The 23,947-nt window shown below is 37.5% G+C and overlaps 2 protein-coding genes across 2 annotated transcripts; one reads left to right on the top strand and one right to left on the bottom strand.

Moving 5' to 3' along the window:
• The first annotated feature begins 12,739 nt into the window (after positions 1–12,739).
• Positions 12,740–14,709, top strand: LOC113271845 (probable helicase MAGATAMA 3). The gene is made up of 4 exons (XM_026521769.1): positions 12,740–13,639; positions 13,726–14,053; positions 14,255–14,513; positions 14,628–14,709. Exons 1-4 carry the CDS (start codon positions 12,740–12,742, stop codon positions 14,707–14,709), a joined length of 1,569 nt encoding a protein of 522 aa, XP_026377554.1.
• A 4,401-nt stretch (positions 14,710–19,110) lies between these two features.
• On the bottom strand, positions 19,111–23,835 carry LOC113273450 (protein RCC2-like). Its single transcript, XM_026523165.1, has 16 exons — positions 23,435–23,835; positions 23,277–23,338; positions 23,108–23,175; positions 22,660–22,781; positions 22,237–22,342; positions 22,050–22,101; positions 21,847–21,964; positions 21,712–21,742; positions 21,566–21,589; positions 21,344–21,468; positions 20,767–20,848; positions 20,382–20,504; positions 20,208–20,261; positions 19,996–20,065; positions 19,876–19,909; positions 19,111–19,773 (listed from the first exon to the last, which is right to left on the bottom strand). The coding sequence occupies exons 1-16, from the start codon at positions 23,670–23,672 to the stop codon at positions 19,433–19,435; spliced, it is 1,650 nt and encodes a 549-aa protein (XP_026378950.1). The 5' UTR covers positions 23,673–23,835; the 3' UTR covers positions 19,111–19,432.
• Between the last annotated feature and the right edge of the window lie 112 nt (positions 23,836–23,947).

Here is a 23,947-nt window from a genome sequence, read left to right as displayed (position 1 = left end):
TTGTTTTGAACTTGCAATATTCGGAGGATAATTTTTTTGTAAAGTCCCGAATGTACGATGGCCCAAAAATCAGAATTTGGGAAAAACTTATACTTTTCAAATTTTGAAATTGAAATAATCGGAAGTATAATTAGTTACCCAAACTTCCGAATATGGGTTGTCTAACATTCTATATTGGCCCTTGGAACCACCTAGAGCCATGGCGTGGTTTGTTTTGAACTTGCAATATTCGGCGGATAATTTTTTTGTAAAGTCCCGAATGTACGATGGCCCAAAAATCAGAATTTGGGAAAAACTTATACTTTTCAAATTTTGAAATTGAAATAATCAGAAGTATAATTAGTTACCAAAACGTCCGAATATGGGCTGTCTAACATTCTATATTGGCCCTTGGAACCACCTAGAGTCATGGCGTGGTTTGTTTTGAACTTGCTATATTCGGAGGATAATTGTTTTGTAAAGTCCCGAATGTACGATGGCCCAAAAATCAGAATTTGGGAAAAACTTATACTTTTCAAATTTTGAAATTGAAATAATCGGAAGTATAAAACATTATATTGTCTTCCGAATAAATACTGGCCCCAAAATGGGATTTTTCCTATATCAGAAATTTTGAGATTTTTTCAATATATATATATATATATATATATATATTCGGTAGTGAGTGTACTTCGAATACTGTGTGTCTACTTAAATATATTCGGGAGCCAAAAAATTCATTAAACTACCGATTATTACCAGTTTGTATCCAGGAAGATATGGCCAACAATATTCGGCAGATAACCAACAAATCTTTCTCCCGAATACTGTCGATGTTCTTGAGAAATGAAGAACACGACTACATTCGGAAGTAAAGGAGCATGAATATCGCCCTAATCTGGATAAATAACCGAAAATCCTAGAATTTTTTTTCTCGATTCGTCGAATTAAAGCGAAATAAACCCCAAAAATGATAGATTTTTACCTAATTGGGACCATTTGACTTTGGAGTGGAATTTTTTTTTTCTTCCACAATCGGAAGATAATAGGAAACTGGAAGAAGAAGAGTTGAAATGAGTAGAATTGTTTTTGATTTGGTTTTTATACAGTTTTACCAAAAGGGCATTTATGTAACTTCAATATCATATAGGGTACCCCTTAGCTAGAGTCTTTGGCTGGGTATAACTTGATGGCCCCTAAATCCTTTCGGGTGGCCCCTAAAAACGCCAGGTTTAACCAAAGCACGAAATATCAATTCAAAAGCATAAATATTCAAGAAAATCACATAAACGATTAAACACCAAGCTTTGTGAAGAAAACTATTAATCAATCAAATCATTATTAAACATATATCAACGTAGAGTTTTCACAATTAATTGATTTCTACCTAAACCCTAACATGACTCTAGCTAAACATGACTTTCTTAAAAACCATAAACATATTAAAATCAAACTCTAGCTAATGAAAAATGAAGAATCGAAAACAAAACTTCAAAACCCTTCTCTCCTTTGGGCATTATGACCGGGCCCTCTCCTTTGCTTTGTCGCCCTGGCTCAATATATCATCGTACCCCAAGCCCTGAAAGGAATCTGATTTCCTTTTTTTCATTTTATATACCACGTCACTAGCCAATTGAATTATGCCAATGTCGAGTGATAAACAAAGTCACCCATTGAGGTTCCGCCACCTCCTATCTTCCAACACTCGTCTGCATCTGATCTTATAGATGCTGCCTGCTCATTTTCCTTCCATAAATGTTGGTAAAGAATTTGTCCACCTTGCATGCAAAAACGTGATTGCATATACTCCACCAAATATGGAAACATCACTGTACTATCACGGTCCCTCTCTTCACGGTACTCCCTGACCGGCTCAACCAACTCCTTCCAAATCCAGGCAACAACGAACTTCTCTTCTCTGAACGGAATGCCAAGACCCCAACTACTACTGCCATTTCTGTCAGCTAACAACTCAGCCAACACGACCATCACTGCCTCCAAATATCAGCTAACATACGGATCACCTCGTTGCTGTCCATTTTCTTCATTGAGAACTGTCAACGAAACCCATCTTCTACAGCCACTGTAAACAGCACCAGACTCTTGCCAATACTACTCAAAAGCAATCAAACCAAACAGTTCAAACTGTCCCAAATCAAACCCAATTTCCGGACCACATCGAACCCATTTCCCCATTGTATGTTTCCGTGAACATCTAAGTACACTCCATCTCGAGCCAAACAGCAGACTACGACTCGTCTTTATCATCATAGCTTCAATCACAGCAAGCTCAACTTCCACCATCGCTGTCAACTACGATCACAGCAGCAGCTTCTGTCCCAGAATCTTCATCGTCGCTGCTGCACTATTAATTTTCATGATATCACTTCGACCAACAGCATACCAACCGAGACATAACTCTCCTTGTCTGAGAAATCGTCTCTTATTTTAACCATTGACCTGGTTCTTCATTGCTGCTTTCAAGGTACAAAATCTAGGCCACATATGACCCATATCTTTCAATTATTCGAACTCAATACTGTTGTTGCAATAGAGAGCTCGAGAATCACCTACTGCCAAATCGGATTCACATCTAAGTCATCATTCATGGAGTACTATCTTTCATCTTCATTTACATATCTCCACTTCAGTTCTTCATGTTCTCGGCTACTGCTTGCAAATCTCTGGCTGTCTCGGCTACAACATCATTTCCTTTCTCCCTTGTATGCGACAGACCCTTCACTTGGACAGAAACCCCTTGGAACTCCATCTGTTGCGGTTGCTGGCATTGTTGTCGTGTTCCACTAATGTTCAGTGACCAATATTTCTCACAAAACGCTATGAACCTTGTTATGTAGATGAAGAACACCACTTGACACAACCACGTAGAATTGTGGTCATGAGAGACAGACACGTCTCACTGCGTTATTCCACAAGCAGAATGTGGTGTCCAAGGCAGTACCCAAATTTAGTGGTACTCAAAACCACTTCATGTCCATGAGATGAAAAAGCACCAGGTTACACATCGATTGTTAATTAGGCAAGGAATAATTAATTAAGCTGCTTCTCAACGCCTTGTGACGCAAACATCATTTAATTTCTGGTTTAGCCTTTTATTCTTGGGATGATGGAATTCATTTGTACTTTCTACAAAAGCACTAAAATAATATTGTTAGCAAAAATATTGAGTCTTAGCTAATATAAACATGGATGTAAAATGTAACACTTACGTGCTTATAAATGTGTATGGTTTAATTTGATTATTTGTGATGTTTTTTTTTTTTAGGGATTTAATTTGATTATGTGTGACGAATAGAAATGAAATTTTGATTTTTGTGATAATGAATGATAATGAATTTGTATGATAATTTTGAATATGAATGATGATGAATTTGTATGATAATTTGATTAGTTATATGATGAAAATGAATGATAATGAATTTGTATGATAATTTAATATGGATGAATTGAGTATGGATGAAAATGAACGATAATTGTATGAGATGAATGATAATGAATTATAATGATAATTAGTATGATTAAAATGAATGATAATGATGATTTAGTTTGTATGGATAAAAATGAATGATAATCATAATGATATTTTTTTTTTCATCTTTGTTATTGATTGTAGTACGAGTATGGATGAATTGCTAGACCGGTTGGATATAGTTTCGTCAAAGAATTGTGATAGACATGTATGTCAAGATGTTACGAAAGATTCTCGCAGTGTGAGCTCTAGAGGTAGTTTGAAAGATGTTGAAAAGTATTATAAAATTGTAGTGCAAGATAATCCGGTAGCACAACAATTTTGTGATAATTGTGGCTTTTCCTCTGTTTTTGAGTTTGATTTTTCCAATGGGATAGAGGCTTAGTTGAAGCCATAGCTGAGAGATGGTGGAAAAGTACTAGGAGATTTCATTTTCGGAAGTTTGAAATTGGCCTCCTTCCTTTAGATTGGTACATGTTAACGGGAATTCCCACTGGTGACCCTAGTAAACGACCAGTAGTTATGCCGCAGTTGGGTAGTGATCTAACATATCCTGCTTTGGATGATTTGTATTTTTCGGATATCAAAACTTATGGTCCATGAGACTCTAAGACTAATACATTTTCCTTAATTTTCTTGAAAAAATACATTGAAAGTAGAGAAGGCCGGAATAATATTGAATGTGCAGTGACATTGACACGAGCATTCTTTATGTGGTGTTTTGGTCATTTTCTTCTAGCTCATTCTACTGGAAAAGTAGATAAACGTTGGGTTATGTTATTGGATGATTTAGATAGAGTTGGGGAGTATGATTGGGGTCTAGCTTCGTTAGGTAATACTTATAAGTATCTCGACCATTGGTCAACCAAGGGTACGAATTTAGTTGGCATGGTTGTGGTACTTAAGTATTTGTACTATTACTACTTTCGCAACATGCAACCCTTCCTTTGTCAGTCACCTCAAGGACATTTTGATGTTTTCCCAAAGATTAGTCTCTTCAAGAAGGAAAGGATTGTATCAAGGAAGAGAGGACATAAAAGAGGCCAAAAGGATACCATGAAACACTTAGTGAAAAGCGCAAGAATACAGATTGATACTAGAACAAGGGAAACATGTATTTGGCAACCATGGGAAGAGAGTCGGTATGCTGTGGAAGACCAATATGAGTATGCACTAGAAGTATCCAAAAAAGAGAATTCTGTTTTTTCACTTTGAAAGTGGCACAAGAGTTAGTTGTTACTTGGGGGAGAGATTCCAAAGGCAGATTACAGGTGAGATTGTAGTCCCGGCAAATTCTCCAAATTTGGAAGCAATTGAAGACAGAGATATTATAGTAGAGGTCAACGACTATTATACAGTCACTGAGGATCAATATAACACTTGGTGGATCAAGAAGAGTGTTGGAGCTTATGTCACTGATTCATACCATGCACAGAATGTCGATGAGATAGCAGTTGGTAGCTCAGCTATTCCTCGTAGTTTATTTCCTAGTCATCCTCCTCTGAACATGATGTCACAGACATATACCTATGGCACACAGAATGAGCCCCCATCACAACTGCCGGAGATAGATTGGAGTTTACCATTTACTGATGAAGCCGGCATAGAACATCTAGTATCAGTTCCAAGGGTTCCTTGTCCGTTTAACTTTCGAGATATGGATTTGACAATGGGAAGTACATTTACATTTTGTACTCATTTTCATTTTAGGTTTCTTGAATATTTGATTAAAATTCTCTGATTTATATACTTGTAGGATGATTGCATTAGGTTTATGGAAAACTTATTTTCATTCCAGCTTGGAGCTCGTCAAGTCGCACGGGACGAATCATATAAAAGGGCTACAACTTCATGTTCCTCATCCGGCAGATCCACATCATCTTCAGTACCATCTGTCCAATCCCAGCCTCCAAACAATCCACATGGAGCTAATACATCACAAGACCTCACATTAGGTGGTTCATATGAATGGGCTACAGGTCAAGAATTTTACACTCCTAGGGTCGAAGATGAAGCTACTACATCACAATATCAATAAGGAGGAAATGAATTTACTGCGTTGTTGATGGAAAGCGAGCCTAACATTGTTTATGATACTCAGTTCGCCCCACACAAATCCTATAATTTCCTTGACCTGAATTAGATTACTTGTCGTAGTGTTTATGAAACCATATGGAGTGTTATACGTTTTAAGTGATTTTTATTTTATGAAGTGTTATTTGTGTTTCTATGGAGTCTTATGATTTTATGGAGTATTATTTGTGTTTCTATGGAGTATTATAATTTTTAAGTGATTTTTTTTTATGGAGTGTTATACATAAAGCTTTATGTTTTCGTTGTGTTAGGTACATTATGCGGGGAGCTTTGAGAAGAATTTTGAAAAGTCGTCGGGATGATGAAGATGATATTGAGACGAATGTTGTAGTAGTGGCTACACTTTTGGAGATGCAGAGGAGGCATGGAATACGTCAACTCGTCCCAAATGAAGTCAAGACACGTCAGAGGGTGCACAGAAAACGTGTAGATGCGGATGCTCGTATGATGCATCAGTACTTCAACTTCAATTGTATGTGTTGGCAAAAGAAGTTCAAAGGACGGTTTTCTTTGCCTCGTCCACTTTTTCTGAGAATTTTAGAGCAAGTTTGTGATTTTGATCATGATTTTCGCCAAACAACGGATGCTTGTGGTATTCCTAGTCATTCTCCATATATGAAAATGGTTGCCGTCATGAAACATTTTTCCAAAGGCATTGCACCGGATTCTTTAGATGACTACACACAAATGGGAGCGACCACTATCTACCATTATGCTATGAAGTTTATGGATGCAATAATTTGAATTCATAATGGTCGATACATGCGTCAACCTACCGCTCAAGATACAAAAAGGATTCTAGCTGAAAATGAAGCTCGGGGATTTCCTGGTATGCTTGGTAGTGTCGATTGTTTTCACTTGGCATGGAGAGCATGTCCAATGGATCAAGCAGGATCCCACAACATCTATAAGCCATATCCCTCGATTTTTTTGCAGGCGGTAACTACATATGATTGATGGATCTGGCATTCCTATTTTGGGTTGGTGGGCAGAACAATGATCTTAATGTCTTGCATGCTTCGGGTTTGTTCGACAGACAACTTCTTGGTGTAGCACCTCCTTATCATTATCAAATCAATGGAAAGAATTACAACCAGGGGTACTACCTAGGAGATGGTGCATATCCCATGTATGGTTGCATCATGCAAGGATACAAACCCGCCTCAAACTTAGAGAAGGTCTTTTCAATCAATATCAAGAAGCTAAAAGGAAGGACATAGAACGTGCATTTGGTGGTTTAAAAGGTAAGTTTGGCATTATACTGAAACCGTGTCGTTATTATAAAAAATCTGACATGAAGGCAATTATGAGGGGGTGCTTGATAATACACAACATGTGTGTTGAGGTGGAATATCGCAATGCGGATTGGGGGAGGATCACGGGAGATGAACCTCAACCGCCAATTCAAGGAAACGTAAGGCTACCTCCTCATATATTGTACAACCCTGCGATTTGGGCACAACTTCGCTTGGAACTCACTACACACATATGGAACCGATGGGTTTTTTTAATTGAGTTATAGTAAGATGATTCATCTAAAGTATTTAGAACTAAGCATGCAGCATCTAACAAAATAACAAATAATTAATAGAAATCATAAAGCAATTAAATCTATGCAAAAAGTCAATAAAAAAATTAATTCATTTACCACAATCATCAAAATTTGCTTCCTCCGTTGTCCCAGTGATGGGGTCTAGCTCATCATGTTGTTGGAAACACGCTCAAAAATCATTATTATTGCTCAAAGGGTGTTTTCAAATGATGAAAAGGGATAAATAATTCAAAACCGGGTTTGTAAGAATTATATTTGTTACAAACCAGAGAACTACGACCCTCGGTTGTGGGTCGTTACCACTATAGCATATAAGACTGTCCTGCGACTGTCGTATTCACTGTAGCATAAACGACTGCTTGTGTGGGTCAATGTTCTTCGTCTTCTAGGGTTTCTGCAGCAGCAGAACCAACTCTGCAACTCGATCAAACTCCTCTCTTTTCTTGCCCTAACTCTCCATCACCTCTCTGTGGTTCCCCAGGACTCTATATATACTCGACAGGACCCCGTATTACTCCTCATAACTCCAATACATCCGGAAGTTAATCAAGAATATATCCATGCAAGATTCGGGAATATTTCTTCCCTGATTTAATTCTTCACGCGTGTACAGATGCAAATCTCTCCTTGTTTATCTCTGAAACGGCCTAACTGGTGACTGGATCCTTCTAAGCACACGCAAAGAACAACAAAGCTTGAGAAAATCCGTGAAATACTTCTCTCGGATATGTGTTTCTCTGTTTTACTCCATGACACGATTGAGCCAATTCTGATTCAAACGAACACCCATACCAGTTTTCTATTGTCATATCACGTCTACCCATGAAGTTTCAGCGATTGAGTTAACTTCTAACCCCTCCAAATTCCGATCGAAAGATCCACAGTTTGAGAATGAAAATTTCCCGCCAAAACAAATTTAAACGAAGAAGAAAGGGTTGCCCCTTATCCAACAGCTGGGGTGCGAATAGCAAAGAAGGTGCCCCTTAGTAATTGAGGTGCCCCTTAACCAACAGTGAGAGTCCGAATAACATGTGTCCTCCAAGGGTGCCCCAGGCAACTTTTCGAGCCGAAATTTCCAAAAATATTTATTTCCAAAAAATACCTACAAACATACAAAACACCATAATAAGGACGAAAACGAGTACTAACAATACGAAACATTGAGGAAAAATTAGACATATAAATGCGTCTATCAGGAACCGACACGGAGAAGGTCTGAGAGATGGTGATATTCCAAACATGCATATTGATGATGCCTTGCCGGAAGTTCATGAGGGTACAACCGATGTGGACACCGATGAAGATCAATATGACCCTCAAGGAGATAGTGCATTTTATGAGGATGGAGAGTAACCAAAATACTCCTTTATTTTAATCAAACACACTTTCATTAATAAGTAGACATTTTAATTAGTTCTTGTAATACTACATAATACTCTTTTTATCACTTAAGTACGTTTACGATTACATTACATATTTAACTAGAACTTCATATGCATACTTCTTCATAATACTTCTTCATGCATATTCTTCATAACCAAGTATCTCCAAAGCGGTGTTATGAATGAACGACATTCCATGATCCGTTTCATATAAAGTCCTAGCATCCTCACGATTACCATTTGATGCCCTTAATGAAATGACAAAAAGCTTGCAATAATGCTTGATGCTTGATAACCGACATTGCGACGCTTTTTTGCATCTTCCATTAGCATTATCATTGATTCTCACAAATTCTTCAACAACTTGTTCCCAAAAAGAGTTGGTTGTTAATTGAATGTTGTTAACTTTGCAATAACTTCTAACCAAGTCATTATCTTCGTCGATGGAAAATGCGGCCATGCTTGATTTTTGAATTGAGAATTATATGATAGGAGAAATTAAAATTAGGGTGGGGATTTTGAGTTTTATGTGATAGGTTTATATAGAGATAGGAAATGGTCTGAGTTTGAGCTGAAAATGTAGCCGTTTGAGGAAACGCTGAACCAAACGACGTTCCAACGCCGAACCGAACGGCGCTAGCAAATCTCAGCCATCCGATCAAGATGACCGTTGCATTCTCAACGACTCAGATTTGTATCCGTTTGAAACCTCAACAGCTATATTTTCAGGCTTCCCTATAAATTGAGGACTACTTCTCCTTCATCCCTCACACCAAAATCAATTGATTATCTTCTTCATTGATTTTCTTATTCTTCTTCTTCACGTAATTTTGTTCATACAAAACTATGACACACTTTAGTACAATAGAAGAAGACGCACTAATTTATGGTTGGGTCATAGCAAGCAACGATCCGATTCATGGAAAAGATCAAAAAGGTGCAATATTTTGGGGGAAAGATAATGGAAGAATACAATAAAAGCAAAGGTCCAAATGGTGTCGAAAGAGATAGAAAGGCATTACGAACAAAGTGTAACACACTGAGAGACGAAGTGAAAAAATATATTTCATATATTAGACCCTACTTCCGAAGTAGACCTACGGGGATGACCGAGGAGGATTATGTAAGTACCTCAAAAAAAATTTTAATGTTTTCTTTCTTCCATCTTGATCTCTTTCTTTCTTTCTCTAAATTTTTCTTTTCATTTTTCCCCAGTATCGTCGTGGAAGAGAGAATTATGTAGCAGCGACTAAAAAACAATGGACGCACGAATCGATTTTTCAGATCCTGAAGACTTATCAACCAGATTACAATCCAGCGGTGAATAATGATGATGGAGTCGGTACTTCCACTCAACCTAGTCAACATACTCAAGCTACTGAAGAAAATGAAGTTGATAATTTGGATGAAGAATTTCAAAATATGGCAAGGTTTGGTAGCTCTTCATCTACTCATAATTCTGAAACCTCAGACATATCAAAGAGGATGCGTTATTTTGAACAAACAGATGAAGTTAGAAGTGAAGGGAGACATCAAGCAAAGAAAAGGGATCGTGAGGCTAAAGCATCGCATAAATCAGATGAAAAATTGGATAAACTCATCGAACTTCTTGAAAACGCACAAACACAAAGAATGGCAAAATATGAAACAGAGGAAGAGTATCTGAAGAAGGACATGGAAAACTCTTCAATTTTGGCACAAACGCAGCAAAGAGAATCAGACATGAAGATCCTACGTCAACCCTTGGATGAATTACAAGAATGGGAGAAACCCGTCTACAAAATATGGAAGAACGAGATTTTAGCCCGTCATGGACTACCACTTATCCCCTAAATTAAAATGATATATTAGTAATAATTTAAGTTATTTAGAAGTAGGATTTCAATTTCAATGTACTTTTTTTTTTATGTTTTAAGTTATTTAGAAGTAGGATTTCAATTTCAATGTATTTTTTTATGTTCTAAGTTGTAGAATTTCAATTTCAATATATCTTTTTATGTTCTAATTTATTTTAATTTTAATGTTTTTTTTCAATTTCTTCAAAAAACATTGTAACCGTTTTGCAATGTAATTAAAAATTTCCCTTTATTTTGATAAATTCTCAAATTTGAAACAAGCAACCATTGGAACAAATTGGAAAATTATTTGGAAATTCTATAATTTAGAAAATGGAATTCTGAAGAAAAAAAATAGCTGTTGGAGGAAAAACAGTCAAGCGCCGCATGGTGCGACGTTGAAAGGGGACGCCGAATGGAACAACGTTTGTGCAAACGCCGAACGGTTCGGCAGTGATTCTAGGAAATATTCGCGAAACGCTGAACAGTTCAACGTTTAAACCACTTTTTCAGCGCCAAACGGTTCAGCGTTTCAATCTCGCTGATAGTTGGACTGCGAGCACCTGGTAGGAGAGAGAACTATCATTGTTAACTTTTTTCCAACACTTATTTTTTAATTTGCAACACTTTTGGCCAATCTAGCACTCCAATCTAGCCCATAGAACTTAGCCTAACAGTGGGTATGGCTATTATCCAAAGATATTGTGGATGTTCTACAACGGGCATATTATGGAAGTTTTACAGTACGAATCATAAACCTTGGTAGCAATTATATGATTCGGCAAGGAATAAATTATGCTTGATTAGAACATTTTATCCCCAAATTTAGTAATTATGGCTATTTTCAAGAGATGTTATGGAAGTTTTACTGTTGGTCCTGCGTAGACAACTGCTACAGACACCCACTACCGCCATGGTGGCAGTAGTGGTCTATTCAAAAATTTACTGTTGGGCCTGCGTAGACAACTGCTACGAACACCCACTGCCGCCATGGTGGAAGTAGTGGTCTATATCAAAAATGCTGTGGAAGTTTTACAGTGTGACACAGTTGGGAAACTGTAAGCCTTAGTAGCAATTATAAGGATCTGCATGGCCCCAAGTGCTTGTGAGCGCTGAGCATCACAAAGACATGGCCATTCATAAATCAGCAATCCTTTAAGGTTGATCTGATTCTCATTTTTTACCTGAACTGATTAGGTCAGTCTACTTTATTGGCCGTTATTATTTCCAAAATTCAAATTTTACAATCTATCTTATATTCACATCTTTCAATATAATTCTGTGTTCATTTGTAACTTCTCATCGCGGGGTTTAGCTAAAGTGTGGTAGTCAGAGATGGATTTTGAGCACGATTAGTTGAAATTTGTATGTCTATGTCCTATTTAAACTTCGAAATTGTGTTCGTTTTTTTAGGTGGAAATGATACCTAAGCGTTTTGAGTCCGTACAACATTATCTTGGCTCTTATGCTATGCCGTTGCTGGAAGAAACTCGCATGGCGATATGTTCACAAATGGAGTTTATGTCAGGTGTACCTCAGGCTGAAGTAACCTCAGTAGAGGAGTCGGAGCTGGATGGGGGGTCATTCTTGTATTGCATCAAGGTCGAGTGCTGGAGAAACCGGTATGGTGTATATGGCAAAGAACCATGCAGTCCGAAACCTTTGGATCTATTTATTTTGGGCAATGCTGTACCTGAAGTTGCTTCGGACTTGCAGCGGTTTGGAAGCAGTTGGTCTTTGGCTTCAGTTGTAGAAGATTTGAAAGAATCTGATTCTGTAGGGCATGAAGACAGACTTTTATGCTTTCAGGTAAAGACACTAGAACGTGGAAGGCGTTACATATGTCCCGAAACTTGAATATTATCAAGGAAGTTCTGTGTGTCGATTCCATGGTAAGATATATCTACCACTTATTCAAGCCTTTAAACACTTCTCATAACGCTAACAATAAACGATGCAATTACACGATTTGGCTTCACTTTTTAACCTCAGGCATTTTTTTTCTTCCAATTTTGGAGTTGATTTTTGTGTTAGTTTTGGTTTCTCTTTCTTTCACATTTAATAGATATGAGAAACAAGATGGTAACATTTTCCTTTTTATGCTCGCTTTATGGTGTTGCAGGTGAAGGAAACTTGTTGTCTCTGTTCTGCACAAGTTTGACAGGATTTGGGACGGAAAAGTTGATTCACAATTATTACTGGCTCTTAATGAATCTCAAAGAGCAGCTGTATTGGGTACTATATCTGTAGTGCAATGTAAACACACGTCTTCCGTAAAACTTGTTTGGGGTCCACCTGGGACAGGAAAAACCAAAGCCATCAGTATATTGCTTTATAGCTTGCTAAGTATGAATTGTAGAACACTTGCTTGTGCCCCGGAAAACATTGCAGTTGCTGAACTAGCACTATGTATCTTAAACCTTCACAAAGATGCGTGCGAATCAAACTTGGGAAAGAACAAGTCAGGTTGTTCATTAGGGGACTTTCTCTTGTTTGGGAATGTGAGTTATGTGATGATCTTGGAAAGATTTATGTGGATCATCGTGTGGACAGTCTTGTGGAGTGTTTTGATCCATTAATTGGTTGGAAGAAACATTTCGATTCCGTGATGGATTTTCTTGAAGATTGTGCATCTCAGTTTCGTTTGCTTTTGGAGAATGAAATAGTTACAGAGGTTCATGTAATGGAGAAAATTGGAACTACTTCTGAAGTCCACATGCCATTTCTCAAGTTTGCAAAAGACCGATTCAGAGCTTTAGTGGTACCACTCAAAAGAAGCATCAGAATATTATGCACCCATCTCCCTAAAAGACTTATTTTGCCGGACAATTTCGAAAAGATGGTTAATCTCTGTGGTATGCTTGAATCTTTCGAAGTTTTGCTCTCTCCAAGTCAGGTGGCTGACAAGGAATTAGAGGAACTCTTTGCACGACAAGAAAATTGTTTCATGGAGGCACAAGGAAGTCGAGCTTTTAATTATGTTTCAGCCACATTACACAAGATGAGGATTGAAATTGTGCAGGCTCTAAGATCTGTCAGTCATTCGATTGGTGGTCGCCTTCCAACTTCCACCAACAGAAGTTTCTTAGCAGAGTTCTGTTTGAAAAATTCATCCCTCATTTTTTCCACGGTGTCAAGTTCATACAATCTGCACGAGGTGGACCTGGAACCACTGGATTTGTTGGTAATTGATGAAGCTGCTCAGATGAAAGAGTGTGAATCATTGGCTCCCATGCAGCTTAAAGCTATACAACACGCTGTCCTAATTGGCGACGAGTGCCATCCACAAGCTAGGGTCAAAAGCAGGGTAAGTATAAGTTTTATAGCATCAATTTTTTCGCTCTAAAATCATGTTTTCGTTCTTAATATTTTTCCAATGCATTGTAACCTTAGGTGTCTGATGAAGCTGGCTTTGGAAGAAGTCTATTTGAAAGGTTGGGTTTGTTTGGGCATTTGGAGGACCTACTGAACATGCAGTACAGAATGCATCCTGAAATAAGCTCTTTCCCAAATCGCAAATTTTATAAAGACCAGATCATAGATGCTCCAAGCATTCTTCTTGAAAATTCTTGGCTTAATTATCTACCAGGACCTATGTTTGGCCCGTATTCATTCATAAATATTTCTAATGGAAGGGAGGAGGCGGATGAAGCTGGGCCAAGTATGAAAAATATGGCTGAAGTGGCAGTTGTAGTGGCAATATTGCGAAACCTTTATAAAGGTATGATCAGTGTTAGTAAAGTGATTGCAATAGCTTCTTTGTTATGCTATATATGGTTAAATAGAAAATTCAATGTAATTTTACATTTTATCTCTCATACCATTGATGCTGTTTATTAAGCCTGTCAATAAAATTGTTGAATAGTTAAATAATGATTAGTCCATATATTTTGCTTATAGAGGATTGTTTGACTGTTCACAGCATGGGAAGGCTCAGTGCGTAGCTTAACCATTGGTATTATATCTCCATACGCTGCCCAAATTGCTGAAATAGAGAATAAGGTTGGTCAGAAATATGGGAAGCTAAAGGACTTTAAAGTGAAGTTGATGTCTGCTGATGGATTCTTTGGTGTCGAGGAAGATGTCATTATAATATCTACTGTCGGGTCTAATCATAGCGGGGTGTCAGATGGGTTCCTTTCTGATCCACAACGTACTAATGTTGCTCTGACACGGGCTAGGTACAACTAGTGTGTTTTTTGGTAAAAAGAATATATTGTAGAAGATTTGAATATATGCTAATTTTGATGCACATCTTCTAGTCTTTGTTAACTTGTTGTGTGTTAACCTTTCAGGCACTGCCTTTGGATTTTGGGGAATCACAAAAAGTTGTGTAAAATTGGATCTTTCTGGGAAGATTTAATTCGTGAATGCTGATGAAGATGAAGAGATAGTGAAAGCAATGATTAAGGCCAACAAAGAGCTTGATCAGTTAGATAATTTACTTAATGAAGAGAGTACGCTTTTCAAAAGTGCATTGTGGAAGGTAAACTATTCCAAGGTTTAATTGAATATCCACTAGATTGTTAGTTTCTACTCATTATTCATTGTTTCTTGCCTCAAATTTACAGGTCCTGTTCAGCAATAACTTCAGGAAATCATTTGGGAAGTTGAAGTCATCACAAACACAAAAGTCTGTAGTTAATCTATTGGTTAAACTTTCCAATGGTTGGCGTCCGAAGAAGTTTGAGGTTGAAACTTTATGAAAACAACCAATTTTTGTGCTGTCATTTATCTAGATTCCTAAAATTTACCCAATCTCTGAAATTTATACATGCTTAATTTTCATGCAGTTACTGGATGAAGGTAATTTTGAGATGGTGACGATGTGCTTTGAAAGAGCTGGTGATTCATTCCTGGAGAAACTCGCTAAAGCTTCTGGTCTTAGAGCTGCTGGTGTTCACATGCTTGCTTCTAATGCTGAACTAGCTCGCGTGGCGCTTGTTGAGGCAGCTGAGATTTATGAATCAATAGGCAAGGCTGATACTGCAGCCAAATGTTTCATGGAGTTGAGAGATTTCAAAAGAGCAGGTATAGATTATTTTCCTATGTACAATATGAATATTAGTCTTTTTTTTTTTTATTAAGATATTACCTCTGTATTTTCTGCACTTAGGAATCGTGTCTGGAAATCTAGCTTTTTTTAACATGTATACTGTTTCATCATTTGATTTTTAAATTGTGGTGCAATCCCTGATTCATCTTTGATGAACCTCAAAAGAACCAATCTGTCACACATTTACTAGTAATCCAGTACATGTGATTGCAAACTGCACAACATGTTGCAAATATTCACTTGTATGTGTACAGTTTATGATTATAGATGCCATAACAATCTTGCTTATAGGATTCAAACAATGGGGCTTGTCAATTTCGATCAGAATACGTATCACATTCAAGAATTGTGGGGAAATTGTGGGGAATCTAGGCTAGAAGATGCCGGCGACTGTTTTAGTCTTGCTGGTTGTTGGTCTACTGCAGCTGATGTGTATTCTAGGTGTAACTGCTTTTCCAAGTGCTTGCTAGTTTGCACAAATGGTAATCTCTTTGAAACTGGTCTTCAGTTCATAGAGTATTGGAAAGAAAGTGCAAGGCTAAACCCTGATACAGCCAAAAGTCAAGATCTGATCGATATAGAACAATGTTTTCTCAAGAGATGTGCCCTTCATTATCATAAACAGAATGATACTATCAATATGATGAAGTTTATCAAATCCTTTAACTCGTTGGACATGATAACAACTTTTTTAAGGTCGCATGATTATATTGATGAGCTCATCCTCTTTGAAGCGGGGTCTGAAAATTTTATGGAATCTGCCGCTGTTGCAAGAATGAAATGGGATCTACTTCTTGAGGCAGATATGTTAGAGAAGGCTGGGCACATAGTAGAGGCAGTTGAGGTCATTCTACTTTATGTTCTTGGCTATTCCGTTTGGGCAAATGGAAACGAAGGATGGCCTTTGAAAAACTTTGTGAACAAAGCTAAGTTGATGGCGAAAAGCAAAGATGATTTTTTTTATGAATCCGTTAGTACAGAGGCAAGCATATTATCAGACACCAACGGTAGATTGTCTGAGATGAATGACTGTTTTATTGCTTCACAAAGTTTCAAGAGTCTGCGTGGTGAAATTATTTCTTTGAGGAAAATCATCGATTACCATCTAAATTTAGCACCCTCTAAGTACGTTTGGGTGGATAATGTGGTCCTGAACACAGTAGAGCATGTAGAGAACTCAGTATCCAAGAACAGGGTCTCCATTGAGACATCGACTTACTTTTGGAATTCATGGAAGGAAAAGATGGTTAACATATTGAATTATCTCAATTCTCTTGGAACTCAAGATAAGCAAGACTACAAAAGGTATGAGGATTTCTGTTTGGGTTACTTAGCTGTATATAAGCAGGATCATAATCGAAGTTCCATATACATTTTGCTGAACAATGATGCCTGTTGGAGAAAAGAAATTGAGGATCGATTTCTTCGAAAGACCAGAGACTTACTTGGCATGAATGATCACCAATTTGCGTCTTCTGCTCGAAGCTTTTGGGTTTCTACATTGGTTAGTCTGTGTATGCAAGTATTGGAGAAGCTGAAAAGCCTCGACAAACTTTCTGATTGTGTTAAAATTGGTGAGAATTATGTCATGGAGTATACTCGACCTTTTCGACTAGGAATAACCACTCTTAACCGTTATCAAATTGCAAAATCAATAATAGAGTCCAATATACTGGGCAAAAAGCTTCCTGGAGAACTGCTCGAATGATTCCAGGCAACGTTATTTCGCGTTGTTTTGTCAGACGGACCCTAAGCATATGATTTACAAACAGCATATAATATACAAGCATTTGATGGATCTGAGACTAACTGATCTCTCTCAGGACTTGATCAAAGGAGCCACCATTAAGATCATCAGTGCTAAAGACGGGTCAACTTATTTGAAGATGTGGACTGTGGTTTTCCTGATTTTCATGTTTGGTAATCTAAGTGAAGAACTGTATCAAGTTATAAAACAACATTCAGATCTGTCTCCAGCCTATGAAGTTTTCATTAAGCAGTTGAAAGAGAACAAGATATCAGGTATGGTCTCGGTTTCTTTGGTCAGCAATTTTGAAAAATTAATAAAAGAAACGATCATCTACGACTGGAACAAAGACTTTCTTTTCATGCTACCTTCCTTTGTTGTTTATGTTCTTGAGCGTCTTCTTTTCTTGGTTTCATCTTGGCCATACAAATTATACCGAAACCGGAATTCCTGATTACGATTTGATGAAATTGATGCTGACTGAAACCGGAGAACTCGATTATGGGCGTACCATGCAGTATTTTACAAATATTTCTCGTGTCTACAGTATTTCAAGTACATCATGTGTAAAATGGATGAGGGAACTACAGCCAGTCCCCTATGAAAATAGGATCGTGATAGGCGTGGCGAGCCACGATAGACCAGCAGAGGGTGAGCCCAATACCAAGATGGGTGACCGCTTGGGAATTCCTCGCGTTACCTTTGTTTGTTGGAAAACTAGCCACTTCCTTAAGAACGTGAGAGCAGTACCAACATGGGTGCTGATTGGGAAGTCTTCGTGTTTCCTTTAGCTTGCATATTTTATGAGCTTATTCAATTATTTCATATCTTCCAATCCATATTAAGTGCGTTGCAGACATTTCCCAACCACTGTATTTTGAACATTTTACTATCTGGTTCATAGAAGCATGCTTTATCATAATTGTCTTGGGATCAGTCTGTTGTTTTTGAGCATACTTGACTTGATTCACTTTGCTCTATGACTAATTTGTTTCAGTGATGAGGAGCACCATATTCAGTACGCAAAAATTAGCGAATGCTTTAACAAGTTGACTGCGGATCCAGAATTGAAACTATTTGCAAAAATTGGTTTGTTGGGGCTGATTATTAAATATACTCCTTATAGCAAAAAAATTCGAGAGTGAAGAAAGACAAAAGTCCAAAAAACAGGCTGGAAAGAATAAAGGCAAGAAGAAGAAGTAGTAGTATTTTGTTCAGCAGGAGTTACAGCATCCTCGAGATAGCATCATTTCATCGGGTATCTTTTTTTCTTTTTTTTTACTGTTTTAGCAGCTAAAAGTAGAACAGTAATTGAGACTTTTTTCTGGTAGACTATATTTTCCAGATTAATTTTTTATATACCAGAATTTATGTATCCTGTCCTTTGCGATCTGGCTTGCCTACCGATGCATAGACATGGTGGATAGCAGTCACAGCACCCATTTTCTTATTAAAGTTTAACTTTCCTAGTTGCTTTAGAAGCTATTATGTATTTTCATGAAACGTTTCAAAGTTAATGTAAAAGAAAACCGTAGCAATAGAACTGAGATATGAACCCGAAAGAGTCTTTCATATTTAATATTGTTGAGCAAGTCTAGTCCATTTGTTCAGTCAATAACATCACTGTCAGTATATGATTGAGTCAGAATGTGATTTCTGTATGCTTGTATTCGATATGGAAATGATGATCAACCTGTAGAATGACAACAAGTCTTTATTTTTTATGTTCAAGGATCACTTGGCAGCCTTTAGCAATTTCCTGCATTGTAAAGCTCGTGCGGTCATTGATGATCCCATAAATATATTTTGAACTTTCTACTTATGGTTATGGATGCTCCTAGGCAAGTCTTCTCCGGTTTCCCTTTCCATATTTAATGGAAGACCTATTATAATAGCAAAATCAGAGAATAATAACATAACTAAAAACCTAATTTTGATTAAGCACAGAATTTCTGCACATTACTAATTAGCTTTCTTAAATATTAGCTCTAGTGTCTCTGGGAAAAAATAGATACAACCAATAAGAAATTCCACGTAGGATATAAAAGTGAACACTTCCCAGCTTCCATTTAAAATGTAGATGGGTTACTGCAGGAACTTTTAAGCACTGGAGTATGTTTTTCTGCAGCTAACACTAACAGCATGACAAATTGGAGAGCCAAGGAAATTAAACCCTGCTTAACTAATGAAGTCAAGAGACTAACAGAACAATTCGTTATGGTTAGTGTTATTGCTCATCTCTTTCGGGTTAAAATCCAGAGAAGATGCAAAATTTTGGGCTGGGAAAGATAGGAGCCTCATGACTTTCTTGGCCTGCCTCTCTTTCCACCAGATCCTCCTCCACGAGGCTGCGTGCTTTTCTTTTCTGCAGAAGGAGGGCGTCCTCGCCCACGTCCGGAGGCTTTTCCGGCTGCGGGTGACTTTGCACCATTACCTCTGCCTTGTTTACCACCAACACGTTTTCTTTCTTCTACATGACCATTCTCATCATCATCTGATCCACCTTTCTTAGGTGCAGGAGAAATAGCCTTGGGTTCAGCAGATTCTGACAAATCTTTAGACTTCTTCCTTTTATTGGATGGAGTTTCAGCACCACCTTTCTTTGGTCCAGGACTTTTAGCCTTGGCGTCAGCAGTCCCTGCAGGGGGGGAGAATGAACTTTAATGAAAAACTTGACAAAAACAGCAGAAACACGACTCAATAGAATGTAAAGATTACAATAAGCCCAACCAAAACTTACCTTCTTCAAAAGGTTTGCCCTCGTAAACATCAAGCTGCAGTCAGGACAGAAAACTAGATCATTACTCGCATCTGCTGTATTTTTTTTCATTATGAGGATTGGTTTTATAACAATGCTTACCTGATCAAGCTTATCACCGACATTTGTTCTATCAACCACCACCAATGAATAATATGAACCACAGGCGACACTGCAAAAGTTATTTTACAGACAAATCCAGGATTAGTCATTTTTATCGGTTAATCTTGAAAATTTTGATTGATTCCAGATAAAGCTTAAAATTTATGCAGCAAATAACACAAACAACGAACAAAGAGCTGTCAATTTCATACCTCATTACATGCATACCCTCAAGGACATCAACTTTTTTGGGATTCGTTGCAGATCTATGGTACAATGGGCAAACACATCAAAACAAAGCTAAACCGGGACATCAAGAAAAGTGTGATTTTATGATATCACCAGCCAACAGGAACATACAGATAGCAAGGAAAAGCAAAACTTACTTAGGTCCCTCGGGACCATATCCAAGCTCTCCATACTGAGAACCACCCCAACTTATACACGACTTTTCAGCACCAACAAAATTGTGTGTGGCGCCTGAATCCATGCAACGAATATTCCAGCCGCTGATGACGGGAAGACATGAAAATACGGATAATTACAAGATTGGTGAATATATATACACATAATGCATGTTGCCCAGAGATAAGCTAAACCAATTAGAAAGAAACGAATCTGTTGGAAGGGTCAACAGAGCCAACCAGTGAGGCGTGTAAACAAATATACACAAATTATTAAAAATGAGGTTACAAGTAACGATCATATAACAATTGGAGTTTAAAGTTTAAATACTTTTAGAAGAAAAACAATGCAAGCCCATCACAAAACCTTAAAGTTAGAAGAGGCTTCGGATACATGCAATCTTCGCCTGTAACCTTCAATTTTCCCCACATGTATAATTGCCCTCCACCTGGAAAACACTTAACTCATTAAGCCTACACCAAAAATATACACTTTTTCTAACTGATCATGGTCCATAAGAGTGTGGTGACTCTGGAGTGATAGACAATGTAACTAATAGTACGTGAACCAAATTTACATTATAAATCAAGAAAACTAAGAATACAATGTAAATTTGTAATTTACTTCGTCTCTCAGTACAGCTCTGACTATGACAGAGATAGATATGGTAGATATGATCTATGCGTTGCTTAGTTAGGTATCTTGCCTTTCTGTCTCTCATTTCGAAAACCTTGTCAGCTTGAGTAGAAACCATGTCAGGGCATCTTGTTCCTATATGGTAGACATGACCTATGACCTGCTTAGCTAGGTCTAGGGCAAATGGTTAATGGTTGTACAATGAATATAGCCCAACGTACTATCTACAAGCATATGATACAAGGATATACAAATAATAGAAACTGTTCCATAAATATCTAAGACTTAGACTGATTTTCTTTTTTACCGGCAGTGACTGCACAATTATGAGCACCAGCAGCAACAATTGCATTGGGAGGTAGAACATTCTTCTTTTGGAAGAGAGCTACAACACGAGGAGTCCATTCATCTTTCGGCTCTCTATGCCCCAATCTGCGCACCACGAACTCAAACAGTTCCAGTTTAGAAATTCAGAAAAGATTACAAGTAAGAGCAGAAAAGCATCTTTAAAATATGCAACAAGTCATACCTTCCATAGGCACCATAACCCCACCTGAATATACAACAGAGAGAGAGAGAGAGGATAAATATGTAGTGCCGACAACAGATGGAAAACAATAGTTGCCTCTCTAAAGCACGACTAAATAAAAGCTAAAGCAGTGGAGGAATACTAACGTGTAAACAACACCCTCAGAATCCACAGCAACTGAAAGCACACAAAACAAGAAAGAAGCGGCATTAGTACTACACTACTGCAACATGAAGAATGGAGGTAAGGTGGCATGCATGAAGGTGGAAGTTAGGAAAAACCTGTATGGTTTGTTCCACATGCAACTTTGACAATTTTTTTCCCTGCAAAGGCGGCTATTGCTTTTGGATGAGGTTGGGCTTCATACGCAAGGTTCACAGCGCTACTTTTAGTATTGTACTGCAAGTAAACCAAACAATCTATTAGAATTCCTAAAGAAAACACAACTGAAAAGAAGTAGGTGTGAAATGTTTCTTAGACATACCTCGTTGTCTGTCCCATGCCCTAGTTGACCATACTGTGGAAGACCTGCAGTTCTAATAAACAGAAACAGTTATGCACAACAAAAACCAGAAACATGGAATCAATCTAAACAGAAAGATTGCAAGGAATGTTCAATGATAATTACGACTGCCTGAGAATTATGTAAAGTACAACTACAGTAAACCTACAATATGGACGATCCCTCCACAGATGACAGCCACACAGTAAAATCACCTCCACAGACAACATTTGTGACTTCTGAAACTTGACTAGAAACTGGTGACTGCTGAAATTCTGCAGAAATTAAGAAGAGATATGTGAGTAATCAGCATCAAAACTGTTGAAAAAAAATCTGATGTAGGTAAAATTGATTAACCATCAAATGATTCTAAAAACCACAAACCAACAAGACCTACGAGCAAAAAGCTCGATGATAAACTCAAAATAAAGAAAGAACTCAGAACTAAATTTACAACTATAGTGATAACGTGACTGAAAGGAATGTGCAAGGTAACAATTTGGTGCGCCAATTCCAGGAGTGCTCTCCAAATAATTATTGATTCTGTCCAAGAATACACCAATCGTTTAACCGATAAACAACTTGCACTTACCAGTCCTTGCTGAACCTGTTCCACATTGTCCATGCTTATTCCAGCCAAAGGCGAAGGACTTCCCGTCATTAGTCACCACCACCGTATGAGCTCTACCAGCGCCTGCTTTGATTATTTTGTGTCTGCAGCCAACAACAATATTGCGTTAGTTGTTGATAAAAGAACAAATCGAAGAAGATTAGTTCACCATTCGACCCATCAGAAGTAATTTCCACAAGGCGAAGCCGAATTTAAACAATCCAATGAAAATGTTACACCCATTCTAAAGGCGGGGGTTAGAAATGACCAACAAATTTATGCAAAGAGTTCAAATAGTCTTTGCACATAAATCCACAGACAACAGGGCAACATCTAGGACGCCTCGGAGTAATTGTATCTACTAATGTCAAAAAAGAAGATGTTGGTTCAAATTCCCACTAGCCAAAGCAGATAAGAGACATAAACTTACCCTGATAGTCCAGATACAATTGTCGGCCTATCACGATTAATCATATCGCCATGTCCCAATTGTCCCCTCTGCAGAACGACTAAATCCAATAAGCAGCATATAATCCAAAGATTTCAAACCAAACCAAACAAAACTTTCAAAAAATTCGATAATAATTTCTCATTCATACCTTATTCTTTCCCCACGTATAAACACGACCTTCAACATCCAGTGCAACACAATGGCTAGATGCTATAAAACACAAACCTCAATTTAATCAGCAAAATGACCTAAGAAAAAAAGAAAAACAATCACTAAACAAAATTGAAATTGGATACAGGAATTCACCGCAACCAGCTGCAACATCACGAATGTTAACACCAATTAGAGGTGTTAATCGAGTAGGAGAAATCAAATTTCCATAAGTATTATCTGGATGTCCATAATTAGTTAAGGTATCCCAACTCGTTCCACCACAGAACAATAACTCTCCATTTCTCTCAACTTCTTCTTCTTCTTCGATTAGCTTTTCTTCATCTTTATTAACATAACGAATGTTATCATCAGCTTCAGAGAAAACCCACATCTCTTTGTAAAAAAGTATAACGAGAAAGAAAAAAAATGAGAAGAAAATGGTAGAAGGTAATGGCTAATTTTAATGGGTTCACTGGTTAAGCAAAAAGGGCGGGAAATAGTTAGGGTTTTTAATTGGATTATGGAAGAAAACAACTTTAAACCTTAGATCTGAGAAGAAAAAGAAGAGGAAGAACCTAAGAAGAATAAAAAGTTAAAACATTTAGCATTTGATTTTCATTTTAAATAATTTTTTTATTAAATTTGGATTTTTAATATGTGTGATTT

This window comes from Papaver somniferum, chromosome 4, assembly GCF_003573695.1.
Source record: "Papaver somniferum cultivar HN1 chromosome 4, ASM357369v1, whole genome shotgun sequence".
Classification (NCBI taxonomy): domain Eukaryota; kingdom Viridiplantae; phylum Streptophyta; class Magnoliopsida; order Ranunculales; family Papaveraceae; genus Papaver; species Papaver somniferum.
Note: the sequence above shows the minus strand (reverse complement) of the source record. Positions and strands in the feature narration are given on the sequence as shown.